The following is a 27,449-nucleotide window of genomic DNA, read 5'->3' as shown; positions in this document are numbered from 1 at the left end:
GATTTAGGTGGTACATCAAACGGATATTTTTAATTTGGAAGTTATATATATTTTGATAAATATCTATTTTAGGACAAATATAATTGACATATAAAACTCATAATTTCCACAAATACTATTTCCTAGGACAAGGTTAAAAATTCTGAGTCCCTTTAAAGAAAAATATTAAATAAACACTGAATATGATAAAAACTGTAAAGGAAACACACAAATTATGAAGTTTGAGAAATATTGCTTTTATGTTTATTTCAAGTTTATGTGACTAGTTACACTACATCATTGCCTTAATCAATGCTTACATAATTTAAAAAGTTTATATCATAAAAGTTACAGATTATTGCCTACAAGATGTCTGATCATTGAAAAAAGTTTTATATCAGATTTGGAACATGACTCTTAATATAATCTTATTTATAAAATAAATTATTTTCACTATTTATAACCTCCTGGGAATATGCTACAATTTAAGACCTAGATTTATGTAGTTTCTATGCATTAAAAGTTTATTTATAAGCTTTCTCTCCTCTATGAATAATTTGATATTGAATGGGATGAAGAGATCTGACCAAAAATTTTCCCAGATTTATATATTCATATGATTCCCACCCCCATGAGTTACATGCTGCTGGGTAAGTGAAGGATTGGGACTTAAGGTTTTCTCACATTTATTATATTCACATAATTTCTCCCGAGTATGGATTTTCCTATGTTGGTTAAGGTGTGCACTCTGGCTAAAGGCTTTCTCACATTCATTACATTTATAGGGTTTCTCTCCTGTATGAGTTCTCTCATGCTGATTAAGATGTGTCCTCTGGCTGAAGGCTTTCCCACAAAAACTACATTCATAAGGTTTCTCTCCGGTATGAAGTCTATGATGTTCAGTAAGGGATGTGATACGGCTAAAGGCCTTACCACACTGATTACATTTATAGGGCTTCTCTCCAGTATGAATTCTCAGATGTTGAGTAAAGGATGAATGTTGACGGAAGGCTTTCCCACATTCATTGCATATAAAAGGTTTTTCTCCTGTGTGAATTCTCTGATGTTGAATAAGATGTATCCTCTGGCTGAATCTTTTCCCGCATTCATCACACTTATAGGGCTTCTCTCCTGTAAGGACTATCTGAGGTTGAGTAAGAGATGAATTGTGGCTGAAAACTTTTTCACATTCACTGGGTTTCTCGTCAGTATGAATATGATTAGTAAGAAGAATATGTTGATTGAAGATTTTTCCACACTCATTATATTCATAAGGATTACTTCTTACATAGTTTCCCTGATAGTAAATCAAGTTTGAATTATGTTTGATGCTATTTCCTTGTGTGTCAGAATTAAGGGGTATTTTAATTGAAGGAATTCTCTGATGCATAATAAGGTTTGAGTTCATGTTATAGTTTTCTCCAAATCTATTACAGTCATGGCTTCTCTCCTGTGTGATCTTTTTGTGGGTGAAAGATATTTGTGCTAAATGTCTCTGCTGGTTTTCTTGGTTAAACTCTAACTGGTAATCAAAATCCCAGAGTCCTCCCAAGATGGAGTACCAGAAACTATCTCCTGTTAGTCTCTCCATTATCATGTCATGATTTTGATTTTCATCAGAAATATTCTGGTTTGGAGTTGATTTTTTGATTTCAGGTCTACTCTCCCCATCTAAAAGAAATTCAGAACATACAAATATTTTGCCATCTTCTCTGTTTTGAAAAAGGAAATTGTTGTGCAATGAATTACAAAGTGAAACTGACAGTAATGTGGACAAGGCATATGTGGCATAAGTTTTAAAATATGGCCATGTAACAAGGGAGACTATAAAAGGATGACAGAAAGCAGTGAGCAGTGGGAAATTTTAAAATCTGTATGGTAATCATAAGAGATCATCCAGGAGTACCCACGGCTGAAAGGAAATGGAAAGGAGAATAAGAAATATCAGAGAAAGGTCTGTGCATAGAGGTGGGAGATATTAGAGGAAAGACTATATTTGAAGAAGACAGGTCCAAGTACACCACCTTATAAATCTCATCTGTGGATTATTCTATTGTAGTGCCAGCTACTTGTTTATTTAAAAAGTATTTCTCCTTATTTTTAATCTTTTGTTTAAAATGATAAAATGAATACTTGCTTATAATAACACATTCAAATAATATGGAAATGCATAAAGGAAGAATTTCACCCTTTAGAGGTCGTTATTGTTAATAGTTTGGAGCTTGTCTTGTCAATTTTTTTCCGTGTTCATATAAATATAAATGTAAATCATATTTTGAACAAGCATGAATTGTGATAAAAACAAAATTTCATTTCAGTCTCCTACCACTTCTTTAAACTTAATTTAATGGGGGGCATTCTTATTCTGCTTCTGGGAGATTTGGGCAGGTTCCATGGTTCCCCCTAATTCTTAGATAACAGATACTCCTACTGTTACATTAAGTTACAAACACAGTCTCTATTCAGTAATTAAAATGTTTAGTCACTTGTTTAATAATCAGAACTCCAAAATCAATCCCTTTTCCTTCCCCTGGGCATCATATTCTTCCTTTCTCCCCACCACCTGCCTCTTTCCCCACCCTACTCTCTTCCTGCTAGTTTTTTCCCCTGGCTACTCTCTCACTTCTTTTCCCACTTTAACTATTTCCCTGGCCACCTCTTTCTTCACTCACTAAATGTTGTTTAGTTCCCTTTTTGGGGGGGGCGGGGAGAGAAGCAGAGGGAGAGAGAGAATCTTAAGCAGACTCCACACCCAGCACAGAGCTGATGTTGGGCTCAATCTCATGACCCTGATATCATGACCTGAGCCAAAATCAATAGTCAGACACTTAACCAACCGAATCACCCAGGTACCCCTGTTTAGTTCCCTTCTAACAAGAGTTTGATGGTAGAAGCTGTGTGGAGGGAGGGATTAAGAGGCCAAATTTTGTATGACTGGGTAGCTTCCCATTCTCACCTTGGCAGAAGATTAAATAGGACCCACTTTGAGAACTCTTATGTCTCTTGGGAGGTTTTAGCTGGACCTCTCTTTCTCCTCAATTCCATGATCTGGATAGACAAATCTCTATTTTGGATAGTCCTTTGGGACCATCCCTACAGCAATGAATCCTATTGGACAAGACTGAAGATGTTGGATGACTCATAAACACTCACGACACCTTGTCTTGACAAACTTGGGTAGTGCAGACAGATCCTAACTCACCCGTTTCTCTTGGCTCACCTATAAAAGCCATTTCAGGGGCGCCTGGGTGGCTCAGTCATTAAGCGTCTGCCTTTGGCTCAGGTCATGATCCCAGGGTCCTGGGATCGAGCTCCGCATCAGGATCCCTGCTCAGCGGGAAGCCTGCTTCTCCCTCCCCCACTCCCTCTGCTTGTATTCCCTCTCTCTGTCAAATAAATGAATAAAATCTTAAAAAAAAATAAAAGCCATTTCATCAGTCAGCTGTTCTTGGGCCTTGGACTGCTTTAGCTTTCTCAAATGTAAGTTATGCACTAGTCTTGGTCTTTCAACCATAAGGAATGCATATAAAAGCTGAAAGAGTGTTTCCCTTGAAGCTGGCACATATGATTATCATCCTAATTAGGACACTTGACAGTAAAAGGGAGCACCATTAATAATTATGCCAAGAATCGTCCTGGAAAAATAAAATGGAATTACACCATCATACTGTTTTGTTTTGTTTTTTGTTTTTTAAGACAGAGAGAGAGTAGGGGAGGAGCAGAGAGAATCTTAAAACACTCAGTGTGGAGCCTCATGTGGGGCTTGGTCTCACAACCCTGAAATCATGACCTGAGCCAGAATCAAGTGTCTGGAACTTAACTGACTGAGCCACCCAGGTGCCCCTGTATATTTCTTTTTTTCATTACTGCATAACTTGAACACATTTCCATGTCAACAAATACATTTCCATAATTTTTAAAGGTTGTAAAATATCCAATTTTATGGATATATCAAAGTATTTTTAATCAATTCACATTGAGGTTGCATTGGACTTAGTGTTATCGCAAACCGCATAGCAAGAATAGTTGGCCGAACATGAAATAGAAATTGTAGAAAGAAAAAAAAGAAAATTGTGAAAAACAGATCAATATGCTTAAAGATACACAAAAAGATACTCAAACAGAACTTACTCTGGTCTAAAATTGTATGTGGAAAAAATAGTGATTTAAAAGACTTGTTTTAAACCAATTGACCATTTCAACCAAATTATCAACTGGATCACTTTATTTTCAGCCAAAATGCTTTTGTCTGCCTAGGGACTTTGGCCCTAAAATGTTTAGCATAATTGGCTGGAGTTTGAAGACACAACTCCTTCTGCCTAGGAGTAGAATTCAGGGCCTTCATTCCCTATGACCTAGCTTCCAAAACTTTTGTTTATTCCTGGAAACATGGCAGCTTGATCAACATACTCATGGCCACTTTGTTGACTGCCTTCTTTCCATGTCTTGCCTCTGAGTGAAAAGGGAAAAGTGTTGCTGGTTGGCAGACTTGTTATCTACTGATACCAGGAGGAGTGACAATGCATGGACTATACAGGCACTGTTCCCCCACTCTGGATACCCTCAAGGCAAATCAGATCTTCAGTCACAGGGCTACCTATTTACATCCCAGTGGGATGCCAGGGTATAGAGTCTAGACGCCAAGCTGAGACAGTGATTATCTTGGGCTATTTGTGAAGAACATTTGTGAGGAACAAATTCTGATCCATTTGCTTTAGCTCCTTACCTAACCTAAGCCTCCATGTTAGCAGACATGACTGCAACTTACCTTAAAAGGAGGGTGGGCATTGATGAGGATGAACACTTTTATCAAGCTATGTATATGAGATCATGTAGAGGTGCTATTCACTCATCCACTGTCTACTTTCTTCATGGTTTGGTCTTACCTGGCTAGAAACCCAACCATTCACTGAAGCTCCCAAGTCCTATTTTATACTTCTGCTGAATCAATTCCCTATCACATCTTATATTGCCTACCCCTCTGTTGTCTGAGATTATAGAAAAAGTGCTGCTTGGGAAGAAAGTGTTTTCAGATATGGAAGCAGAAGAGCTTCCTGTGCCTACACTGAGAATGACATGAATTCTATTTTGTGCCCAAGTTCTAAATGAAGTGCAATATCTTGGTCACGGCTACAGACTAAGACCCTTTAGCTTATTGCAGTTCATCAGGCTTTCATTATTCTTGCAGGAGCCTAAGGGCTCTACATCAAGAAAAATAGGGGATTTGCATAGACTAGTCTCAGTGTGGTTACTATTTGTCCCCACTGACTCCATATTCCCTGGATCAACTCTTGGGGTTATGAGCCTTTAATAAAATTAGATTTCTAGGGTACCTAGACCTCTGACATCCTTTGTATCTAGGGAGGGATATCTTCTAGATAGAATCTTAGTATGAGCATATTATGATGCCACTGGGCAACCACAACATCTTGAAGGGCCTTCTGCACTACTGCATACCTCACCTAGTAGACAACTTAGCCTCATCCAATGCCTTTTGAAAGAAATTATTTAGAAGTAGGAAGAAAGGAAACAAGAAAGGAAAGAGGAAGGGAGAGAAGGAGGGAGAAAAGGAAAGAATTAGGGAGAAAAGGAGGGAGGAAAACATTTTAAAAAGTTTATTCTTTTTTTAAAGATTGTATGTATGTATGTATTTATGAGAGAGAGAGAGCACGAGCAGGGAGGAGAGGGAGAAGCAGGCTCCCCACGAGCAGGGAGCCTGATACAGGCTCAATCCCAGGATGCCAGGATCATGACCTAAGCCGAAGGCAGACCCTTAACCAACTGAGCCACCCAGGTGCCCCGTTTATCCTTTCTATGTGTAAAGCCCTATAGTATTTCTAGTTCTCTTTTGTTAATTAAAAAAGAAAAGTGCTATGATTTATAGTGGGTTATAAAATTAATTTAGTGGGTAGAACAATGAATTAAAACTGAAACAAAATAGGCTAAAAAAGATTAGAAACTATCAGAGTTCATCAGACATAGCAGTAAGGATAAATGGTAAGATTTTGTCTCAATTTTATAGATTATACATATCTTATGGGTTGCAATAAAAATGAATTTCTTAATGAGAGTAGTGGTTATAAATAATTAAAAACTTTTGGCAGAGGTCAGTAAGCTTTTTCTGTGAAGGGTCATATAGTAAATATTTAAGGTTTTGTGGGTCGTATGGGCTTTATTGTTTATTGAACTCTGCTGTCATAGTGTGAAAGCAGCCACACACAATATGAGTGACAAGAGTGAGTGTGGCTGGGTTCCCATAAAATTGTTTACAAAAACATGTGACTGTAGACAATGTTTTGTTCATCCAAAGAGTCTACAATGCCAAACAGGGTTATCTGGAGAGGGAACCCCCCCTTGATAATCTAAGACATCCTTATGTTGACCAGTGGTTCATCTTATACTAGCAATGTATGAGAGTACTTTCTTCCCTACAGACTTATCAACAGTGTGTGCAGACAAATTTTTGGACTTTTGCTAAACTGATGGGTGAGGAAAGGTCACCTGCATTTTCAATTTGTGTTTCTCTGATGAGTGAGGCTGAACATTTTTCCTTATGTTAAACATATTTGTATTCCTTTATCTAAGAACTGTTCAGATATATGTATACTTCTATTGGGCTGTTGGCCTCTGCTTTAGAGGAGCCTTTTATTAATGGGAGCTTAGCCCTTTTGATATGTTGCAAATATTTCCCTTTACTGCCACTTGCCTTTTACCCTGCTTATTATTCTACACCACGCAGAGCTTGGGGATTTGTGCCCCTTGAATATATAAATCTTTTCTTTTATGGCTTCTAGATTTTAAATCATAGTTGGAAATGATTTCCCTATTTCAATGTTATAAAAGATTTTTCCTGTGTTTTCTTCCAGGTCTCTTATGGTTTCATGTTTTACATTTAATGTCTCTGATTCCTTTGGAGTATCTTGGTTTAAGGGTAAGTTATGGACCCAATTTTATCTCTTTCCAGATGGCTACTCACTATTCACTAAAAGGTCTACCTTTTATAACTACACTTGTGGTGAGCATAGCATAAAGATGAATCACTATGTTGTGCACCTGAAACTAATGTAACATTGTGTGTCAATTATACTCAAATAAAAAAAAAAGTCTACTTCTTAAATGCCAGTTGTCTCAAAACCATTTTATTAAGATGTCCACCTTTTGTTCTGCATGGAGCACTGGGTGTTATGCACAAACAATGAATCATGGAACACTACATCCAAAATTAATGATGTAATGTATGGTGATTAACATAACAATAAAAATTTTAAAAAAATATGTCCATCTTTTCCCTCCTGATTTGAAATAATGCCTTTATCATATACTAAACTCCTGCATACATCTGGGTCTATTTCTGGATTTCCTTTTCTGTTCAGTTGGTCTGCCTTGTTCTAATAAAATTTTACTGTGTATTATGTAGTTTAAATAATCCCTTTTATTGTTTTTCCTTTCAGAGTTTTCCAGATTATTTTTGTTTTGGCTCTTTTCTTTTCTATTCTATTCTATTCTATTTTTTATATGTTCAATTAGCCAACATATAATCAATATGAACTTTAGAATGAGCTTATCTAGATTCCTCTAAAATCTTGAAGGCACTTTTTATGGGATTACATTACATGTTTATTAGGGACACTGACATCCTGGTATGTCCATTTATTCAAGTTTATTTTTTTGTCTGTCAGAGTGGTTTTTTTAAAATTTTTTTTAAATTAAAAAAATTTTAAACTTTTTTTTTAAAAGATTTTATTTATTTATTTGAGAGAGAGAGAGAGTGAGAGAGAGTTCATGAGAGGGGGTAAGGTCAGAGGGAGAAGCAGACTCCCCACTGAGCAGGGATCCCAATGTGGGACTCGATCCTGGGACTCCAGGATCATGACCCGAGCCGAAGGCAGTCACTCAACCAACTGAGCCACCCAGGTGCCCCTGTCAGAGTGTTTTAAAATTCCTCATGCAGGTGTTGCACATTTCTTGTTAAAAGTTTATTTCTAGTGCATTTAATTTTGCTCCCTAACTGTTTTGAATTTCTCTTCCATTTGAACCCTGTATCCTGATGGCAGGGCTTTATTTCAAGCAAGCATTGGAGTGTGTGTGAGTCATAAGGTGATTAATTTTGGCTGTGTGGAGATTGGGGGAAGGCAGGGAAGTGTTCTGCCTGGCTTGTTTCTAGGTGGGCCTTTGTAGCACTGGGGCTGCCTTCCTTCCCTGAGACCTGGTGACCCAGAAACGATAGACTTTGCTTCATGTACAGAATGCCCATTTTCCTGGAAAATGCCTGGATTTATTTTGCTTGGAGAGAAAGAGAGAGCGAGAGAACAAGTGGGGGGAGTGGGTGGGGGAGAAGCAAGCTCCCTGCTGAGCAGGGAGCTGATGCGGGGCTCAATCCCATCATGACGCAAGTCGAAGGTAGATGCTCAACCAACTGAGCTACCCAGGAGTACCATCCACATTCTTTATAATGGTTATATAGTAATCTAATGTATGTGCATACCATAATTTATTTAACCTTTATTGGTCAACATTTAGGTAGTTTACAGTCTTGTTGTTTCCCCCAAAATGAATATCCGTTATATAAGTCAGTTGTCACATGTGACAGTTCAGGTGCGTTTTGATATATTATTTGATATATTGTTCCTGTTACTTATATTTATTTTGTGCGTAGGGATGACTAGAAACCAACCAGCACCATAAATGTCTTGATTGAGCAATAAAGGATTTTCTATCAAAAGCAAAAAAAAATTTTTTTTTCTAGGTGTTTTATTTTTTTAGTTACTATTAAATGGGCTCTTCTCTTCCATCTTGTTTTCTAACTGGTAGTTGTTTGTGCTTTTATCTTCACTCCACTTCAACAATTATTTACCTGATTAATACAATTATACTCTGAACTTAGATCCATATAAAGAATCTCAAACTCAGTGTCACACTCTTTTGCCCAGTTGAGTAGACTATGCCCTTATTCACATTCTACTTGCTTTCTGATCTCATCTAGAACTCCACTGCTTCGACTCTTCTATTGTTTTCTAGTTTCCAGTCCTCTTCAGGCCTTACTTCTTGTCATTTCTCGGAATCTATGTCAAATCACTTGACTTCGCAAACTCTCAGTTTTCCTCCTTTAGTTCCACCCATCTAACAGGGCCTCAGCCTGAGCTCTACAAAGCCTTTCTGGTGCCGAGTAGAACAGGAGAAATGGCATAGGCATAGACACTGGAAACCACAAATCCACAGGGCAAAATCTCATTTGGATTCTGCTTGGTAATCTCTTTGGTCAGCTACCATTGACCTTAGTAAACTAGAGCAAGTGCTCCTGAAATTCTGTACTTACTCCCACCATTCCTTTACATTCAACAGGAGACCTTGCCTTCAACCTTACCAAGAAAATAGAAAATAACCATGCGTGAACTCCCCCAAATCTGTCACGAACAAACTTACTTACATGCAAAATCACCCTAATCTCTTTCCTAATCCCACTTCCATCTCTTCTAGAACCTTGCTCCGTATTTTGTATCTATTTTCTGCTTACTCCCTCTTTTAACCCCTCCTCTTCAGTATTATAAACAAGCTAAAACCATTCCTGCTTAGAACAACCCTCTTTTGACACTACCTTCTATTCTCCCATATATCCTCTATTGTCCCCCTTTCTCATTCTAGCATCTTGTAAGAATACTGCGTACTTACCAGGTCTACCTTTTTACCTCCTGTTCACTCAACAATGTACTAACTGGTAACTACTAATCACTCCCCTGTTATTTCTCTTATTAATTAATATAATTACTAACCTCTTTGTTGCTAAATCCACTGGACATTTTCTAGATCTTACCTTAGTGAGGAAGATGTTTCTAGGTAAATAGGCATCAGGAGATGCCAGTAAGGCAAGCAGTACCCCAGAGGGCAAGCCAGAATTAGATGAGTCCATCAACTGAAATGTTTTACCATATCCTCATAAGAGGAACCAGTCACTGTGTTCCTGTGTCTTATAGGATAATGCAAAAATGCAAGCTGTCTCCTTGGAGGAGATGGCCAGGCTGCTTATTCCCGACAAGGAATGAGCAAGTCATTTGTTCGAGCTGACCTGTGAACCAAGAGCCTTAGGCATCCACAAAATAAGTTCTGGAAATTTTCTCAAGTTAGCGATTATTTTCTCTAGCTGGGGGTCTGTGGATAGAGACATAATGGGAGACAGCTTGGAGCCTACGAATGGATACGCCTGTGGGGAAAAAAATACATACCTAAGAGAAGTTCTTTGCTGTAAGTGCCTATGCTGGCAATTCACGTGGGAAGGGAGTTTTTCATTTTCTTCCTTTAGTTTTCTACTTCCCAGGTTTCAAAGTGTGGAGATTCATAGAAATAACATCACCTACTGTTGTTGGGGAAAGTGTTAGGGGTTCCTGAAAAAATGTTTTATTAGCTTCTATCCATGGGATGCCAGCACTGGTCAGACCAAAATTTAGGTTCATTGAGGCTGAAAGAGGAACAGGTTTCCTACTCAAGATGACCTGGAGCACTAGAAGCAAGAAGGACAGCCAAGTCAAAGCCACCTTGAAAAAGAAGCTGAAGTTTGAATGACAGAAAACCAAGTCCAAATGGGAAAAACAGGTGCCAGAGCAAAGAATCAGGTTGGAAACTAAATAGAGATGGGGTAGCTTAGCCAGGCTTAATAAACTAGAGTGTAAAATACCTAACTCAGTATCTGGCATACATTTAAAAGTCAACTACTTACTAATATAACCGGGCAGAACATTGTAGGTGGTATGCCAACAATAGGGAGCTAAGGGTTTGGGGGTTTGTTTTGTTTTGTTTTTTTGGTTAAGAACTCTCATATTTAATGGGTGCTTTAAAGAGAGTGTAACGTAAACAGATCCAGGTTTTGAAATACTTAATTAAAATGATAGTGTGACATTCATAAACAAAAATATCTAAAAATCTGGGAAGAGAATATGGGTGAAATATTGAGGCTAAAAATATAGAAATGGGAAAATACCATAGAAGGGTTACTTAAAAGCAATGTACTACAGAGCAGAGCAACAAGCCTGTAGGAATGCATGCCTTTAGAAAAATAAAAAGGGAGAGAAAGCAATGAAGGGGCAGATAGAGATACTGGACACAGACTACAAGAGGTAAGAATTGTGTACATCACAAGCCAGAGTGGAAGAAAATTTCAAGAAAGTAAAGTCAACACAATCCAATGCAACAAGATTAGAGGAGACAATAACTGTTTCCTTTGTTTGTTTGTTTTAGCCACTGGATTTGAATGAAGGAAGTTAGTGGTAATCTCCAAGAGGACAATTTTAATAGTACAGATCGGATAGGGGTCATATCACAAAGGTAATCAAGAGAATTAAAATTGAGGCTATGGGTTTTAGGCAAGTTTAAAGAGTTTGATAATAAAAGGAAAAAATGAAAAGTAGGTAAAAAATGGCAGAAGATCTTTGATATGGAAAAGAAAGATTTAAAGAATACTGAGAGGATGTATTAATAAAAAACAGAAAGTGCTATGTGGAGATTTGCAACATCAAGGTATTTATGAACGTTAAAATTAATACCTTCACACTAACTTTTGTGTTGTGTGAGTTTTTTAATAATAAGTATATATTATCTGTTTAATTAGAAAAAAATAAGAGGGCCATTTCCACTTTGGAACAAAGTCAAATATAAACTGAATTTTTAAAAAGGCCTCAGTATTCTTTAAATCCCAGAGGTAGAGACTTGGAGCACAGTCAATTGAATATTTCAGAAGCAATTGCTTCTCTTCACTGAGCAGCAAATACCCAAATGCTTGCTCCTCACCTGTGTGAGTATCCAGTGGGCTCTCTCTTTCCATCACCCACTGCTCCTCTTGCTCCAAATGAGAGATCACCTCTGGCTTATAAAGTTGATGCCCTATTCATGGAAAAAATGTATGTCATAGAAGTTTGTATGAGAAACAAAAATTTCGCTCAGAACTCATTTCCAACCTTTTTGGTCTTTAGGGCCTCTGGATTTAGAAAGGGGAAACTTCAGAGGCAGCAAAATAAAGCTACCCATCTCAAACTCAATAAAGTCAAGACCTTTTACCTGAGGAGAAACAGCAGGAAACAAAGGTCCTCTGTCTCCAGCACTGATTAGCCTTCTGTCCTGGCCTGAACTACATTCACAAAAGATTTAGAAATTTTCACCACTTAAGGAAATAAACCCATTTAGAATAGTTTCTACTTTTACAGGGACAACATCCTTACCCAGTGCTACCAGATTCCTGTAGTTCTCCAGCATCACATCTCGGTAAAGGTTCTTCTGAGCAGGGTACAGCTGGTCCCACTCTTCTCTGGTGAAGTTCACTGCCACGTCCTGGAATGTCAGTGATTCCTGAAAATATTAAGTACATCCCTGCTTAGCCAGAAACCAGTTTTTACAGGGACCCATTGGGGAAGGGGCAAAGTGCAGCAGTGAAAAAGGTTAGAATGTCTGAGCCGTTGTGCTGTCTTCAGGGCTCTCTCTCAGTAATCTAGGTCAAAATTTTTGGAACAACAGTATCTATCATCTTTCAAGTCAGACATAAAAACATGCATGAAGTAATGCTTGCTTTTAAGGTTTTTACAGTTTGTTGCAAGGGAAAGACTCTCATCATCTAAACAATCAAAAAATATGGGAAATTTATGCTGTAAGATTTCAGAAATAAGAGATTTCAGAATTGATTGAAATACTGTAAGGAGGTGTCAAGTTGGTGGATTTTGTGTATCCTTAACAGATTTTTAAACTCTGGACAGAACTGGAGAGAGGATAATCCAGTGGGTTAAAAAAAAAAAAAAAAAGCAACAAGGGCAAACAGTTTGTTCAGAGTAGGAGACACATGATGCATGTGGGGATCAGTAAAAGAGACTGCCTCATTACAGTTAGGAAATTCAAATAAAAAAGGGTCACCTCTAAATTTTCTCCACTGTCAATGTTTTTTTTATTACGTTATGTTAATCAAATAACAACTATGTTATGTTAATACATCATTAGTTTTTTTTTTAATTGTTATGTTAATCACCATATATTACATCATTAGTTTTTGGTGCAGTGTTCCATGATTCATTGTTTGTGTATAACACCCAGTGCTCCATGCAGTACATGCCCTCCTTAATACCCATTACCAGGCTAACGCATCCCCCCACCCCCCTCCCCTCTAGAACCCTCAGTTTGTTTCTCAGAGTCCACAGTCTCTCATGGTTTGTCTCCCCATCCGATTTCCCCCCCTTCATTCTTCCCTTCCTGCTATCTTCTTCTTTTTTTTTAAACATATAATGTTATTATATGTTTGTTTTTGTTTTATTTGTTTCAGAGGTACAGTGTAGTTCAGAGGTGATTCAACAGTCTTAAACAATTCACAGCGCTCACCATAGTACATACTCTCCCCAGTGTCTATCACCCAGCCACCCCATCCCTCCCAAGCCCACCACTCCAGCAACCCTCAGTTTGTTTCCTGAGATTAAGAATTCCTCATATCAGTGAGGTCATATGATACATGTCTTTCTCTGATTGACTTATTTCGCTCAGCATAATACCCTCCAATTCCATCCACATCGTTGCAAATGGCAAGATTTCATTCCTTTTGATGGCTGCATAATATTCCACTGTGTGTGTGTGTGTGTCTATCTATCTATCTATCTATCTATCTATCTATCTATCTATCTATCTATCTATCTCTCTATATACCACATTTTCTTTATACATATATCTGTCGATGGACATCTTGGCTCTTTCCATAGTTTGGCTATAATGGAAATTGCTGCTATAAACATCAGGGTCCATGTACCCCTTCGGATCCCTACATTTGTATCTTTGGGGTTAATACCCAGTAGTGCAATTCCTGGATCGTAGGGTAGTTCTATTTTCAACTTTTTGAGGAACCTCCATACTGTTTACCAGAGTGGCTGCACCAGCTTGCATTCCCACCAACAGGTCGGAGGGTCCCCCTTTCTCCACATCCCCACCAACATCTGTCATTTTCTGACTTGTTAATTTTAGCCATTCTGACTGGTGTGAGGTGGTATCTCATGGAGGTTTTGATTTGGATTTCCCTGATGCTGAGCGATGTTGAGCACATTTTCATATGTCCATTGGCCATTTGGATGTCTTCTTTGGAAAAATGTCTGTTCATGTCTTCTGCCCATTTCTTGATTGGATCATTTGTTCTTTGGGTGTTGGGTTTAAGAAGTTCTTTATAGATTTTGGATACTAGCCCTTTATCTGATATGTCATTTGCAAATATTTTCTCCCATTATGTCGGTTGTCTTTTGGTTTTGTTGACTTTCTTTTGCTGTGCAAAAGCTTTTTATCTTGATGAAATCCCAATAGTTCATTTTTGCCCTTGCTTCCCTTGCCTTTGGCGACGTTTCTAGAAAGAAGTTGCTGTGGCTGAGGTCGAAGAGGTTGTGCCTGTGTTCTCCTTTAAGATTTTGATGGACTTCTGTCTCATATTTAGGTCTTTCAACCATTTTGAGTCTATTTTTGTGTGTGGTGTAAGGAAATGGTCCAGTTTCATTCTTCTGCATGTGGCTGTCCAATTTTCCCAACACCATTTGTTGAAGAGACTGTGTTTTTTCCACTGGACATTTTTTCCTGCTTTGTTGAAGATTAGTTGACCATAGAGTTGAGGGTCCATTTCTGGGCTCTCTATTCTGTTCCACTGATCTATGTGTCTGTTTTTGTGCCAGTACCATACTGTCTTGACGATGACAGCTTTGTAATAGAGCTTGAAGTCCGGAACTGTGATGCCACCAGCTTTGCTGTTCTTTTTCAACATTCCTCTGGCTATTCAGGGTCTTTTCTGGTTCCATACAAATTTTAGGATTACTTGCTCCATTTCTTTGAAAAAACTTGATGGGATTTTGATAGGGATTGCACTGAATGGGTAGATTGCTCTACGTAGCATTGACATCTTCACAATATTTGTTCCTCCAATCCATGAGCTTGGAACATTTTTCCATTTCTTTGTGTCTTCCTCAATTTCTATCATGAGTATTTTATAGTTTTCTGAGTACAGATTCTTTGCCTCTTTGGTTAGATTTATTCCTAGGTATCTTATGGTTTTGGGTGCAATTGTAAATGGGATCGACTCCTTAATTTCTCTCTCTTCTGTCTTGTTGTTGGTGTATAGGAATGCCACTGATTTCTGTGCATTGATTTTATATCCTGCCACTTGCCTGAATTCCTGTATGAGTTCTAGCAGTTCTGGGGTGGAGTCTTTTGGGTTTTCCACATAAAGTATCATATCATCTGCAAAGAGTGAGAGTTTGACTTCTTCTTTGCCGATTTGGATGCCTTTGATTTCTTTTTGTTGTCTGATTGCTGTGGCTAGGACTTCTAATACTATGTTGAAGAGCAGTGGTGAGAGTGGACATCCCTGCCGTGTTCCTGACCTTAGGGGGAAAGCTCTCAGTTTTTCCCCATTGAGAATGATATTCGCTGTGGGTTTTTCATAGATGGCTTTTATGATATTGAGGTAGGTACCCTCTATCCCTATACTCTGAAGAGTTTTGATCAAGAAAGGATGCTGTACTTTGTCAAATGCTTTTTCTGCATCTATTGAGAGGATTGTATGGTTCTTGTTCTTTCTTTTATTAATGTATTGTATCACATTGATTGATTTGAGGATGTTGAACCAACCTTGCAGCCCAGGGATAAATCCCAATTGGTGGTGATGAATAATCCTTTTAATGTACTGTTGGATCCTATTGGCTAGTATTTTGGTGAGAATTTTTGCATCCATGTTCATCAAGGATATTGGTCTGTAATTCTCCTTTCTGATAGGGTCTTTGTCTGGTTTTAGGATCAAGGTAATGGTGGCCTCATAAAATGAGTTTGGAAGTTTTCCTTCCATTTCTATTTTTTGGAAAAGTTTCAGAAGAATAGGTATTAATTCTTCTTTAAATGTTTGGTAGAATTCCCCTGGGAAGCCATTTGGCCCTGGGCTTTTGTTTGTTGGGAGATTTTTGATGAATGCTTCAATTTCCTTCGTGGTTATAGGTCTGTTCGGGTTTTCTATTTCTTCCTGGTTCAGTTTTGGCAGTCAGTACATCTCTAGGAATGCATCCATTTCTTCCAGGTTATCTAATTTGCTGGCATATATTTGCTCATAATATGTTCTTATAATTGTTTGTATTTCTTTGGTGTTGGTTGTGATCTCTCCTCTTTCATTCATGATTTTATTTATGTGGGTCATTTCTCTTTTCTTTTTGATAAGTCTGGCCAGGGGTTTAACAATCAGTTGTTAATTCTTTCAAAGAACAAGGTTCTAGTTTTGTTGATCTGATCTACTGTGTTTCTGGTTTCTAGTTCATTGATCTCTGCTCTGATCTTTATTATTTCTCTTCTGCTGGGTTTAGGCTTTATTTGCTGTTCTCTCTCCAGCTCCTTTAGGCGTAGGGTTAGGTTGTGTATTTGAGACCTTTCTTGTTTCTTGAGAAGGGCTTGTATTGCTATATACTTTCCTTTCAGGACAGCCTTTGTTGTATCCCAAAGATTTTGAACAGTTGTGTTTTCATTTTCATTTGTTTCCATGAATTTTTAAATTTTTTAAAAAATTTCCTGGTTGACCCATTCATTCTTTAGTAGGATGCTCTTTAGCTTCCATGTATTTGAGTTCTTTCCGACATTCCTCTTGTGATTGAGTTCTAGTTTCAAAGCATTGTCGTCTGAAAATATGCAGGGAATGAACTCAATCTTTTGGTACCGGTTGAGACCTGATTTGTGACCTAGGATGTGATCTATTCTGGAGAATGTTGCATGGGCACTAGAGAAGAATGTGTATTCTATTGCTTTGGGATGGAATGTTCTGAATATATCTGTCAAGTCCATTTGGCCCAGTGTGTCATTTAAAGTCTTTATTTCCTTGTTGATCTTTTGCTTAGATGATCTGTCCATTTCAGTGAGGGGGGTGTTAAAGTCCCCCACTATTATTGTATTGTTGTCAATGTGTTTCTTCGCTTTTGTTATTAATTGGCTTATATAATTGGCTGCTCCCATGTTAGGGGCATAGATATTTACAATTGTTAGATCTTCTTGTTGGATAGACCCTTTAAGTATGATATAGTGTCCTTCCTCATCTCTTATTATAGTCTTTGGTTTAAAATCTAATTTGTCTGATATAAGGATTGCCACCCCAGGTTTCTTTTAGTGTCCATTAGCATGGTAAATGGATTTCCACCCCCTCACTTTCAATCTGGGGGTGTCTTTGGGTCTAAAATGAGTCTCTTGCAGATAGCATATCTATGGGTCTTGTTTTTTAATCCAATCTGATAGCCTGTGTCTTTTGATTGGGGAATTTAGTCCATTTACATTCAGGGTAACTATTGAAAGATATGAATTTAGTGCCATTGTATTGCCTGTAAGGTGACTGTTACTGTACATTGTCTGTGTTCCTTTCTGGTCTATGTTACTTTTAGGCTCTCTCTTTGCCTAGAGGACCCCTTTCAATATTTCTTGTAGGGCTGGTTTCGTGTTTGCAAAGTCCTTTAGTTTTTGTTTGTCCTGGAAGCTTTTTATCTCTCCTATTTTCAATGACAGCCTAGCTGGATATAGTATTCTTGGCTGCATATTTTCTCACTTAGTGCTCTGAAGATATCATGCCAGTCCTTTCTGGCCTGCCAGGTCTCTGTGGATAGGTCTGTTGCCAGTCTAATGTTTGTACCATTGTAGTTTACATATCTCTTGTCCCGAGCTGCTTTCAGGATTTTCTCTTTGTCTCTGAGACTCATAAGTTTTACTATTAGATATCAGGGTATTGACCTATTTTTATTGATTTTGAGGGGGGTTCTCTGTACCTCCTGGATTTTGATGCCTGTTTCCTTCCCCAAATTCAGGAAGTTCTCTACTATAATTTGCTCCAATATACCTTCTGCCCCTCTCTCTCTTCTTCTTCTGGATCCCAATTATTCTAATATTGTTTGGTCTAATGGTATCACTTATCTCTTGAATTCTGCCCTTGTGATCCAGTAATTGTTTATCTCTTTTTCTCAGCTTCTTTATTTTCCATCATTTGGTCTTCTATATCACTAATTCTCTCTTCTGCCTCATTTATCCTAGCAGTTAGAGACTCCATTTTTTATTACACCTCATTAATAGCCTTTTTGATTTCGACTTGGTTAGATTTTAGTTTTTTTATTTCCCCAGAAAGGGTTTCTCTAATATCTCCCATGCTTTTCTGAAGCCCAGCTAGTATCTTTAAAATCATCATTCTGAACTCTCATTCCGACATCTTACTAATGTCCGTATTGATTAGTTCCCTGGCAGTCAGTACTGCCTCTTGTTCTTTCTTTTTTTGAGGTGATTTTTTCCATCTTGTCATTTTGTCCAGAGGACAATAGATGAATGAGAGAACAAAATGCTAACAGGGTAACAACGTCCCCAGAAAAAATATATACTAAACAAATCAGTAGAGACCTGAAACTGGGGGAAAAGAAAGGGAAAGAAAGAAAAAATAAAAAAGAAAAAGATAAAGACAAACAAACAAAAAACCAAAAAGAAAACAGAATATGATCAAATATGATCAGGCTGATGCATAGATCAGTGCCACACTAGATTTGGGCATATTTTGGTCCGTTAGAGAAAGTGCCTCCTGAAATTTTAAAAGAACGAAAAGCATATATGTACAAAATATAAGGGTTAATACGATGAAGGGATGGAATATGACTGTAAAGATGAAAATTATACAAGATCTTATAAAAGGAATTGATAAGATAAGAAGTTGGTTGAAAAAAGAAAGAAGAGGATTTACAAAAAAGGCGGGGAGAGAATGTGATCAGGCCAGAGACTACGACAAAGCCATCACTAGAGATTTAGAGTATATTTTGGTCTATTAGAAGAAACTATATCCCAAAATTTTAAAGAGAGATCTTATATATATATGCCAAAAATAAGGTTAACTACTATGAAGGGATAGAATAGACTCTAAAAATGAAAAATAAAAAAGATTTTTAAAAAAGGTTTCAATAAGATGTTGGTTGAAAAAGGGAAAAAGAAAAATTAAAAAAAAGAAAGTTAAAAAAAATAACTTTGAAAGACTAAAGAATCATGGGAAAAAAGCCATGAATTCTATGTGCTGTATTCCCCTAGTGCTGGAGTTCTGCTGTTCTCATTAATTGGTAAATCTGGTCTTGGCTGGCTGTTCGTGCTGATCTTCTGGGGGAGGGGCCTGTTGCCGTGGTTCCCAATTGTCTTTGCCGGAGGCGGAATTGACCCGCCCTTGTCGGTCTGGGCTAAGTCATCTGCTTGGGTTTGCTCTCGGGAGCTTTTGTTCCCTGCAAGCTCTCAGTACAGCTTTGGAGGACAAGAGGGAAAATGGCGGCCTCCCAATCTCCGCCCTGGAGGAGCTGAGAACTCGGGGCCCCGCTCCTCAGTGCGCCCCCAGAGAAAAGCAGTCACTCCAGTCTCCCCGGTCTCTGGCCACACTCCGTGCTCACCCGGTCTGTGACCGAGCATTTCTATCTCTGGCCCCCAACCCCGTGTGGAGTCTCCAAACCCAGCAGATCCCTGCGGTGCGCTCCCGTGCCGCTCCTCCTGGGGGAGGAAGGGGAGTCTCCCCGGATATGCCGCTTGTTGGGTCCCTGCTGGAGGAGCAGTGGCCCGACTGGGCCACGGATCACAGTTTATGGCAACCCCGAGCTGAGAGCCCGCGCCTTGGCTCTGTCTCTGCAGCCGGCTTCCCCGCTCGGATACCTGGGAGCTCTGCCACACTCAGGCACCCCCGGTCTTTCTGTGACCCCGAGGGTCCTGAGACCACACTGTCCCGCGAGGGTTTCACCCCCCGCTTAGCTACTGCAGCGACGTCCCTCCGCGGAGCCGACTTCTAAAAGTTCTGATTTTGTGCTTCACGGGCTCTATCACTTGCCAGAAGCGGCCCACGGAGGCCCCCTCCCCCACCGTCTATCCTCCTGAATATCACCTCGGATTCACTTCTCCACGTGTCCTACCTTCCAGAAAGTGGTCGCTTTTCTGTTCAGAGAGTTGCTGCTATTCCTTTCTTCAGTCTCCTGTTGAGTTCGTAGGTGTTCAGAATGGTTTGATCCCTATTCAGCGAATTCCTGGGACCAGAGGTAATTTAGGTCTCCTACTCCTCCGCCATCTTGCTCTGTCCTGTCCTCCACTGTCAATGCTTTTTAATAATCCTTTTGCTCTAAGATACACACACATATAAACACAGGCACATAGAACCAATATATACCTCCCCCTCTTCCCTTACTACCTAATCCCTCCAAAATACCACCCATTTCATGGGTGTAATACTCTTTAGAATGAGTGTAGTGTTACAAACACGTGCTTTCCCCCATAAGTTAACAGTCAATATTTAAGTATAGTACTAGCATTTTACTTAAATTAATTTTCATGCTTTGATAACATATCTTCCTAAAATATATTTCAATTAAGTGACATAGGCAATTTAGAGAGGAATCACCAAGGCTGGAAGAAATTAAATAATTTATCCAAGAACATACAGCTAATAAATAGCAGGAACTGGATTTCGTCTTTGATCTTATTCTAAAGCCTATGCTCTTACCATCATACCACAAAGATGTCTTTTCTGCATTTATGAATATTTTCCCTCTGTGCCTTTTATTTCTAATTTCCATTCTACTTTCCCCATGCTTCTTAAGGGTAGCACCAGGGTGAGGAAAACAAGGAATTAATAGTCTACATTCTTTAATATCTGCATTTGTAGTTCCTTTTTTGGCTATTTTAATTAGTACTTTCCTTCTATATCTTTTTTTTTAAAGATTTTATTTATTTATTTGACACAGAGAGAGAGAGAGAGATCACAAGAAGGCAGACAGGCAGGCAGAGGGAGAGAGAGAAGCAGGCTCCCTGCTGAGCATGGAGCCCAATGTGGGGCTTGATCCCAGGACACTGGGATCATGACCTGAGCCAAAGGCAGACACTCAACTGACTGAGCCACCCAGGAGCCCCTCCTTCTATATATTCTAATGATGATCTTCCACTTGGGTTGCCAGTTTCTTCTCTTTTTTTCTTCTTTTAAAAAATATCCTTATTTGAATTATATTTTTAATTAGAATATTAATTTATATTAATATAAAAACATACAAAAAAGTACTTATTGAAAAAAAAAAGCTCTCTCCCAGGCTTCTTTCCTCTCCATCCAGCTCTTACTCCTAATCACTATTCATAGTTTTTAGTGTATTTCCCCAGAATTCTTTATGCAAACATGAATATGGATTCTCATTTCCTCCCACTTTTTTTTTTTACTTCAAAGGTAATGTATTGTATACATTGTTTTTTAACTTAATAATTTAATGCTGGAAATCTTTCCATTTCAGACATATTAGGATATGGCTTCATTATTGTTTTTAAACTAAAAATATTCTGACATAATTTCAGACTCAAAGAAAAGTTGCAAGAATAAAAAAATTCCTCCCTCTTCTCTCCCTTTTTCTTTCTATAATTTTTCTAGACTGTTTAAATGTAAGTTGCAGATATCATGTCCCTTTGCCTCTAAAAAATTCAGTGTTTATTCTCTAAAAACAAGGAATTCTTTTTTTTTCATTTGATAGTTGCTTTATTGCAGTAGTCCGAAACCGAACCCATCATATCTCCAAGGTATGCCTATATTTTAAAAACAAGGAATTCTCTTACGTAACAATAGCACAGTGATCAAAATCAGGAAATTAACATTGATACAGTACTGTTGTCTAAACCATATGCTTATTCAGATTCCACTAAATGTCCTTTATAACAAAAGAAAATTCAAGACCATGCACTGCATTTGTTTTCTATCTTTTGTCTCCTTTAATCTGTAACAGTTACTGAGCCTTTCTTTACATTTTATAACAGATATTTGGAAAAGGACAGGCTTGTTATTTTGAGAATAAACCTCAGTTTGGGCTTCTCTAATGTCTCCTCATGAGTAGATTCACACCATACACTTTCGGCAGGGATAGCACAGAAAGGATACTCGATTCTTCTCAGTGAATCATCAAGAGGCACATTATTGACTAGTTCCATTCCTGACAACGTTAACTTTGGTAATGTCGTTAAAGTGGTTATCTACCAGTAATATCCACTGCAAAATTACTATTTCATCCTGTAATTAATAAGTATCTTGTGGGGGAGATACTTTGAGACTGTGTAAATATTTAGTTCTTCCTCAAACTTTTATCCAGTAGTTTTAGCACTGATACTTCTTGCCTGAATCAATTATAATTATGATATTTGCTAAATGGTGCTTTTCTAAATCTATCATTCTTTGTATAAGTTGGCTTTCTACTGTGATGAAGAGGCTTCCCTTCTTATTCATTAATTAATTTATATTGGGTGGACTTATTCACTTATTATATTCAATGAGTTATAATCATTTGTTATCACTACTTATTTTAATGCTCAGATTGTCCTAGATTAAGCCAGTAGGAGCCCTTCAAACTGGCTTCCACGTCTTTTTGACATATCCCTATCATTTTTTGAGCATTTTACTTTTGGGTACAGAAAAACATTCTTTCAAGGTACATTTTGTGCTTTTTTGCCTCACAGCTGGAATTAGCCATTTCTCCAAGGATCCCTGGTTCCTTCTAATGGTCAAATACTGAATGGCTCTGCTTCTAACTAGAGGATCTGCAGGGTTGCAGTGTCTCATGCTCTGTTCTGTTGGTCAAATACTGAGTGTTATGTCTAGTTCCTTTTAATGGAGAATGGCATTTAAAAACTAAGTTATGGGTACTAGGTATGTTCAATGCTATTGGGATATTATTGCTCCTAGGCCCCTCAGTGGTTGTATCTGGGAAACAGAGATATGTATGTAATGACGTATGTATACATGAACACACACACACGTCACCACAATCATTTCTACACATAGCTATATGGATTAAGACCCATGAGTTCACACTGATACCTCTAATTCTAATCCAACGTGGCAGAGTTCACTCTATCCTTTTCTCTTTTCATGCCAACTCATGCCTCTGCACAAAAGAAGCCTACCAGTTCAGTGTTCACAGTTGCTTTGCTTTTAGCCTCTGGGGTAAGAGTCCCAACTATTTAGGCTTAAAGGTTAACTCCTTTTCCTGTTTCCTTCAGTGTGGCCATGTCGGTAATTTGAAATACAGTTTGGTTCATTTGTTTTTGCTTGCATTCAATTTTAGGCCCTCCTCCCATTCTCCCTCCTTTTCCTCAACAACCAACAACCCCCCCCAACCTTTTCATCTATCTTTTTTTTCACTCCTTCTCATTCAAGCCCTGTTGGCAACCAATCTCAGACTGAATTTCAACTTTCTGGTGTTCCTTTTTGCTCAAATGAGCAAATACATGTGAATATATATATATATATATATATATATATATATATATATATATATATATGTATATATATATATGTTTTTATTTCTTCTTTCTTACGCAAAAAATAGTGTACTATACTTTTGCATTTTCGCTTTTTTCACTGAATAGTTACACATCTATTAAACATTTTAGCTGTTTTCTACTCTTGCTATTATAAATAATGTTACAATGAATTATCTTGTATGTATATTATTTTGCAACTGTGAACAAGTCTATCTGAAGAATCAATTTCCCAAAGATATCTAGTAAAAGAATATATGAATCTGGAATTCTGATATATATTGTCAAACTGATCTCTATTTATAAGGGTTCTATTAATTTACATCTTATAACAATCTATTGTTATAGGATCTAAACTACCCCAAAATTTAGTAGCTCAAAACAACAACCACCATTTATTTTGCTCACAAAATCCAGAACACAGGCAGGACTCAGTGGGGCTAGCTTATCTTTGTCCCATTTGGTTTCAGCTGGGGTGGCTTAACTTTGGGCCATAAGACTCAATTTTAAGATGGCTTGCTCATAAGGCTGACAAGTTGGTGCTGGCTGTCAGATGGGTGCACAGTCAGGGGCCTCAGTCTCTTTTTTATGGGCCTTTGAACAGCCTGCTTTGGCTTCTTCATGACATGGTAGTTGGATCCTGAGTATCAAATTCACAAGAGAATCACCTTTTATGATCCACCCTCAGTGGTCACGTCACTTACTTCTCCTATAGTCACAAGCCTGCCCAGATCCAAGGGGGAGACAGTCCCTCACCTCTTGATGAAGTTTTTAAGTTACATTATAAGAGGCGCCTGTGGGATGGGAGAAATTATGCCATTTTTGGAAAATACTCTCTGCCACAGTCTACCTTCCAGAATATAAAAACTCAGGGGTGCCTGGGTGGCTCAGTCAGTTACTCTTGATCTCAGCTCAGTTGTTGATCTCGGGGTTGTGAGTTCAAGCCCTGCACTGGGCTCCACTCTGGATATGAGCTTACTTAAAAAAAAAAAAATCACATCCTTCCCACATACAAAAAGCACCCATCTTCTTCCCCAAGACCCCCTAGTTTCATTCCATATCCTGGCTTGAAGTCCAGGATTTTGTCATCTAAATTAGATCCACATACAGATCAGGATCTTAGAGTGTAGATCCTCAGGTATGGTTCCTTGAATGCTTTCTCTCTATATCATGACCTGTTAACTAAAGAAGTAGTTATTTGGCCCCATCCTCAAATCCCCCCTCCCCCCATTTACAATGGTGGGAAAGGCACAGAAATAACCACTGGAGACACCCCCACTCAAGGAAACAGCAGTTCATCGAAATTCTAAAATGCAGCTAAACTGTGCACATGTTGAGAGGTGTGAATGAGAAAGTTTTATTTCCAAACCCAGTAACTCCTAGTTTCTTTATATTTAACAGTTCTTTTTTTAGATTATGCTTTTTCTTTTACATTTTGCTTTAGGTATCTGGAACCCTAAAACAGTTGGGGCTTTCAATTTTCTACTTGATAATCACCTTAGATAGATCATTGAGCTCGGAAGTATATTTTCTATTTTCCTTGTTATAAAGGTGATAATGTTGCTCAATATTTCTTCTTTGAAGGTCTCCTTTCCCCCAGCTCAGAACAACACTTTCTTTACTAGCTTTTAAGCTCTGACAAAGGTCCTTTAGGCTTCCACTAACTCTCCTTGAAGCCCTTTATGATTTCGCTGTCTTTTCCTTTCTATCCTCTGTCCATTGCTCAATTAACTCTGTTAAAAAGCCAATGCCATATGTTCTAGGTCTCTGTTTTGACAGTACCCCACTTCCAGGTACCAAAATCTGTAACAGATAGATAATTTATCTATCAGTGGGGTGTGTAATAAACCACCCTAACATGTAGGGGATTAAAACAGCAATTATCATTTGTTTTGCTTACAAATCTGCAATTTGGGCAAGACTCAGCTGTGAACATTAGTTCCTCTCCAGGTGGGCTTCTTCATGGGCTGCCTGGCTTTCTTTAGACAAGGTAGCTGGACTTAGAGCAAGCATCTGAGGAGGATGAGGTGAAAGTCTTACTGCTTTTTGACTTGCCTTGGAAGTCATATAGCTTCACTTCCACTGGTCACAGGCTTGCCCAGATTCAATGAGGGAATATAGACCTAAATATCTCTTGATGCAATGTGTATCAAAGTCACATTGTAAAGAAAGTGTTTCCGATGGGAAATGGTGTTTTGGCCATTTTTCTGAAAATGCAACTTGTCACACACTCATACCAGCAGTATAAGAGAGTGCCTGTTTCCCCAAAAGCTTTGTGAAGAGACTATGTTACCAAGCTTGTGGATTAGTGATAAAATATCAAGCTTTCTCTAGTTTTAATTTAAATTTCTTCTTGTTATGAGTATAGGTGAACATATTGTGTTTGAGATCTGAATTTTCTTTTCTGTGAATTGTCTTTTTATGTTGTCAACTTTTTAATTGGACTCCTTTCCTCATTGATTTAGAGGAGTGTTTTGTATATTTCAAAGATTAGCCCACAGTTAATTTGAGTGGCAAAATATTTTTCTTCATTTGACAATGTCTTTTTACTTTGCTTATAGTTTCTTTTGTCATGCAGATTTTTTGGATATTTTTAAGGAGTTGAACCCATCAATCTTTTCTTTTATGGCTTCTGGATTCCCAGTAATTATAAAGTCTTTCCTCAGTGAAAGTTATAAGGAAATTCTCCCATTTCTTATTGAAGTATAATTGAGGTAGATTATGTTAGTTTCAGGTGTACAACATAATGATTCCACATTTGTATACATTGAAAAATGATAACCATATTAAGTCTATTACCATCTGTCACCATACAAAGTGACCACACTTTTTCTCTGATGAAAACTTTTAAGATTTACTTTCTTAGCAACTTTCAAATCTGCCATACAATATTATTGATTATAGTCCCCCTTCTATACCTTACATCCCCATGTTTTGATTTAATTAATTAATTTGCTGTTTCTTTTATTTAAATTTTAGGTAGTTAACATAGAGTGCAATACTGGTTTCTGGAATAGAATTCAGTGATTCCTCACTTTACATACATTACTAGTGCTCAACATAAAGTGTCCTCCTTAATACCTGTCTCCCACTTAGCCCATCTTCCACCGACCTCCCCCCATCAACCGTAGTTTGTTCTCTACCCTAAGAGTCTCTTATGGCTTGTTTCCCTCTCTTTTTCTTTCCCCCTTTCCCATATGTTCATCTGTTTCCTTTCTTGAATGCCACATATGAGTGAGATCATATAGTATTTGTCTTTCTCTGACTGACTTATTTCACTTAGCATAATATACTCTAGCTCCATCCACATCATTGCAAGTGCTAAGATTTCATTCTTTTTTTTTTTTAAGATTTTATTTATTTATTAGAGAGAGAGTGAGCACAAGCAGAGGGAGTGGCTGGCAGAGGGAGAAGCAGGCTCACGGCTGGGCAAGCCTGATGTGGGACTTGATCCCAGGATGCTGGGATCATGACCTGAGCTGAAGGCAGACACTTAACTGAGCCACACAGGCATCCCAAGATTTCATTCTTTTTGATGGTTGAGTCATATTCCATTATATATATATATATATATATATATATATATATATATATATATATACCACATCTTCTTAATTCATTCATCAGTGGATATTGGGGGGTCTCACCATAGTTTGGCTATTGTTGATAATGCTGCTATAAACATTGGGGTGCATGTGTCCCTCCAAATCTGTATTTTTGTATCCTTTGGGTAAATACCTAGTAGTGCAATTGCTGGAGTGTAGGGTAGTTCTATTTTTAACATTTTGAGGAACCTCCATACTGTTATCCAGAGTGGCTGCACTAGTTTACATTCTGACCAACAGTACCAAGAGGGTTCCCCTTTCTCCCCATTCTCACCAGCATCTGTTGTTTCCTGGGTTGTTAATCTTACCCATCCTGACAGGTGTGAGGTGGAATCTCATAATGGTTTTGATTTGTATTTCCCTGATGAGGAGTGATGTTGAGCATATTTTCATGTGTGTTAGCCATCGGGATGTCTTTTTTGGAAAAGTGTCTATTCGTATCTTCTGCCCGTTTCTTAACTGGGTTATTTGTTTTGTTTGGGTGTTGAGTTTAAGTTCTTTATAGATTTTGGATACTAACCCTTTACCAGATATGTCGTTTGCAAATACCTTCTCCCATTCTGTAGGGTGTCT

General features: G+C 38.1%; 1 protein-coding gene across 4 annotated transcripts in view; it reads right to left on the bottom strand.

Moving 5' to 3' along the window:
* Positions 1–218: 218 nt before the first annotated feature.
* ZNF713 (zinc finger protein 713) overlaps positions 219–27,449 on the bottom strand; it is a 60,500-nt gene continuing 33,269 nt past the window's right edge. For 2 of the 4 annotated variants that reach the window (XM_027614073.2, XM_035721978.1), the window contains 4 exons: positions 19,902–20,104; positions 12,186–12,312; positions 11,758–11,850; positions 219–1,650 (listed from right to left, as the gene is read on the bottom strand). In XM_027614073.2, coding sequence (XP_027469874.1) covers positions 584–1,650; positions 11,758–11,850; positions 12,186–12,219 — 1,194 coding nt within the window. In that variant the 5' untranslated portion in view covers positions 12,220–12,312; positions 19,902–20,104 and the 3' untranslated portion in view covers positions 219–583. The remainder of the gene's footprint in view (positions 1,651–11,757; positions 11,851–12,185; positions 12,313–19,901; positions 20,105–27,449) is intronic. The other 2 variants (XM_027614072.1, XM_027614071.1) reach the window with 1 other exon arrangement.

Source organism: Zalophus californianus, chromosome 10 (assembly GCF_009762305.2).
Source record: "Zalophus californianus isolate mZalCal1 chromosome 10, mZalCal1.pri.v2, whole genome shotgun sequence".
Classification (NCBI taxonomy): domain Eukaryota; kingdom Metazoa; phylum Chordata; class Mammalia; order Carnivora; family Otariidae; genus Zalophus; species Zalophus californianus.
This window is presented reverse-complemented; position numbering and strand designations above follow the sequence as displayed.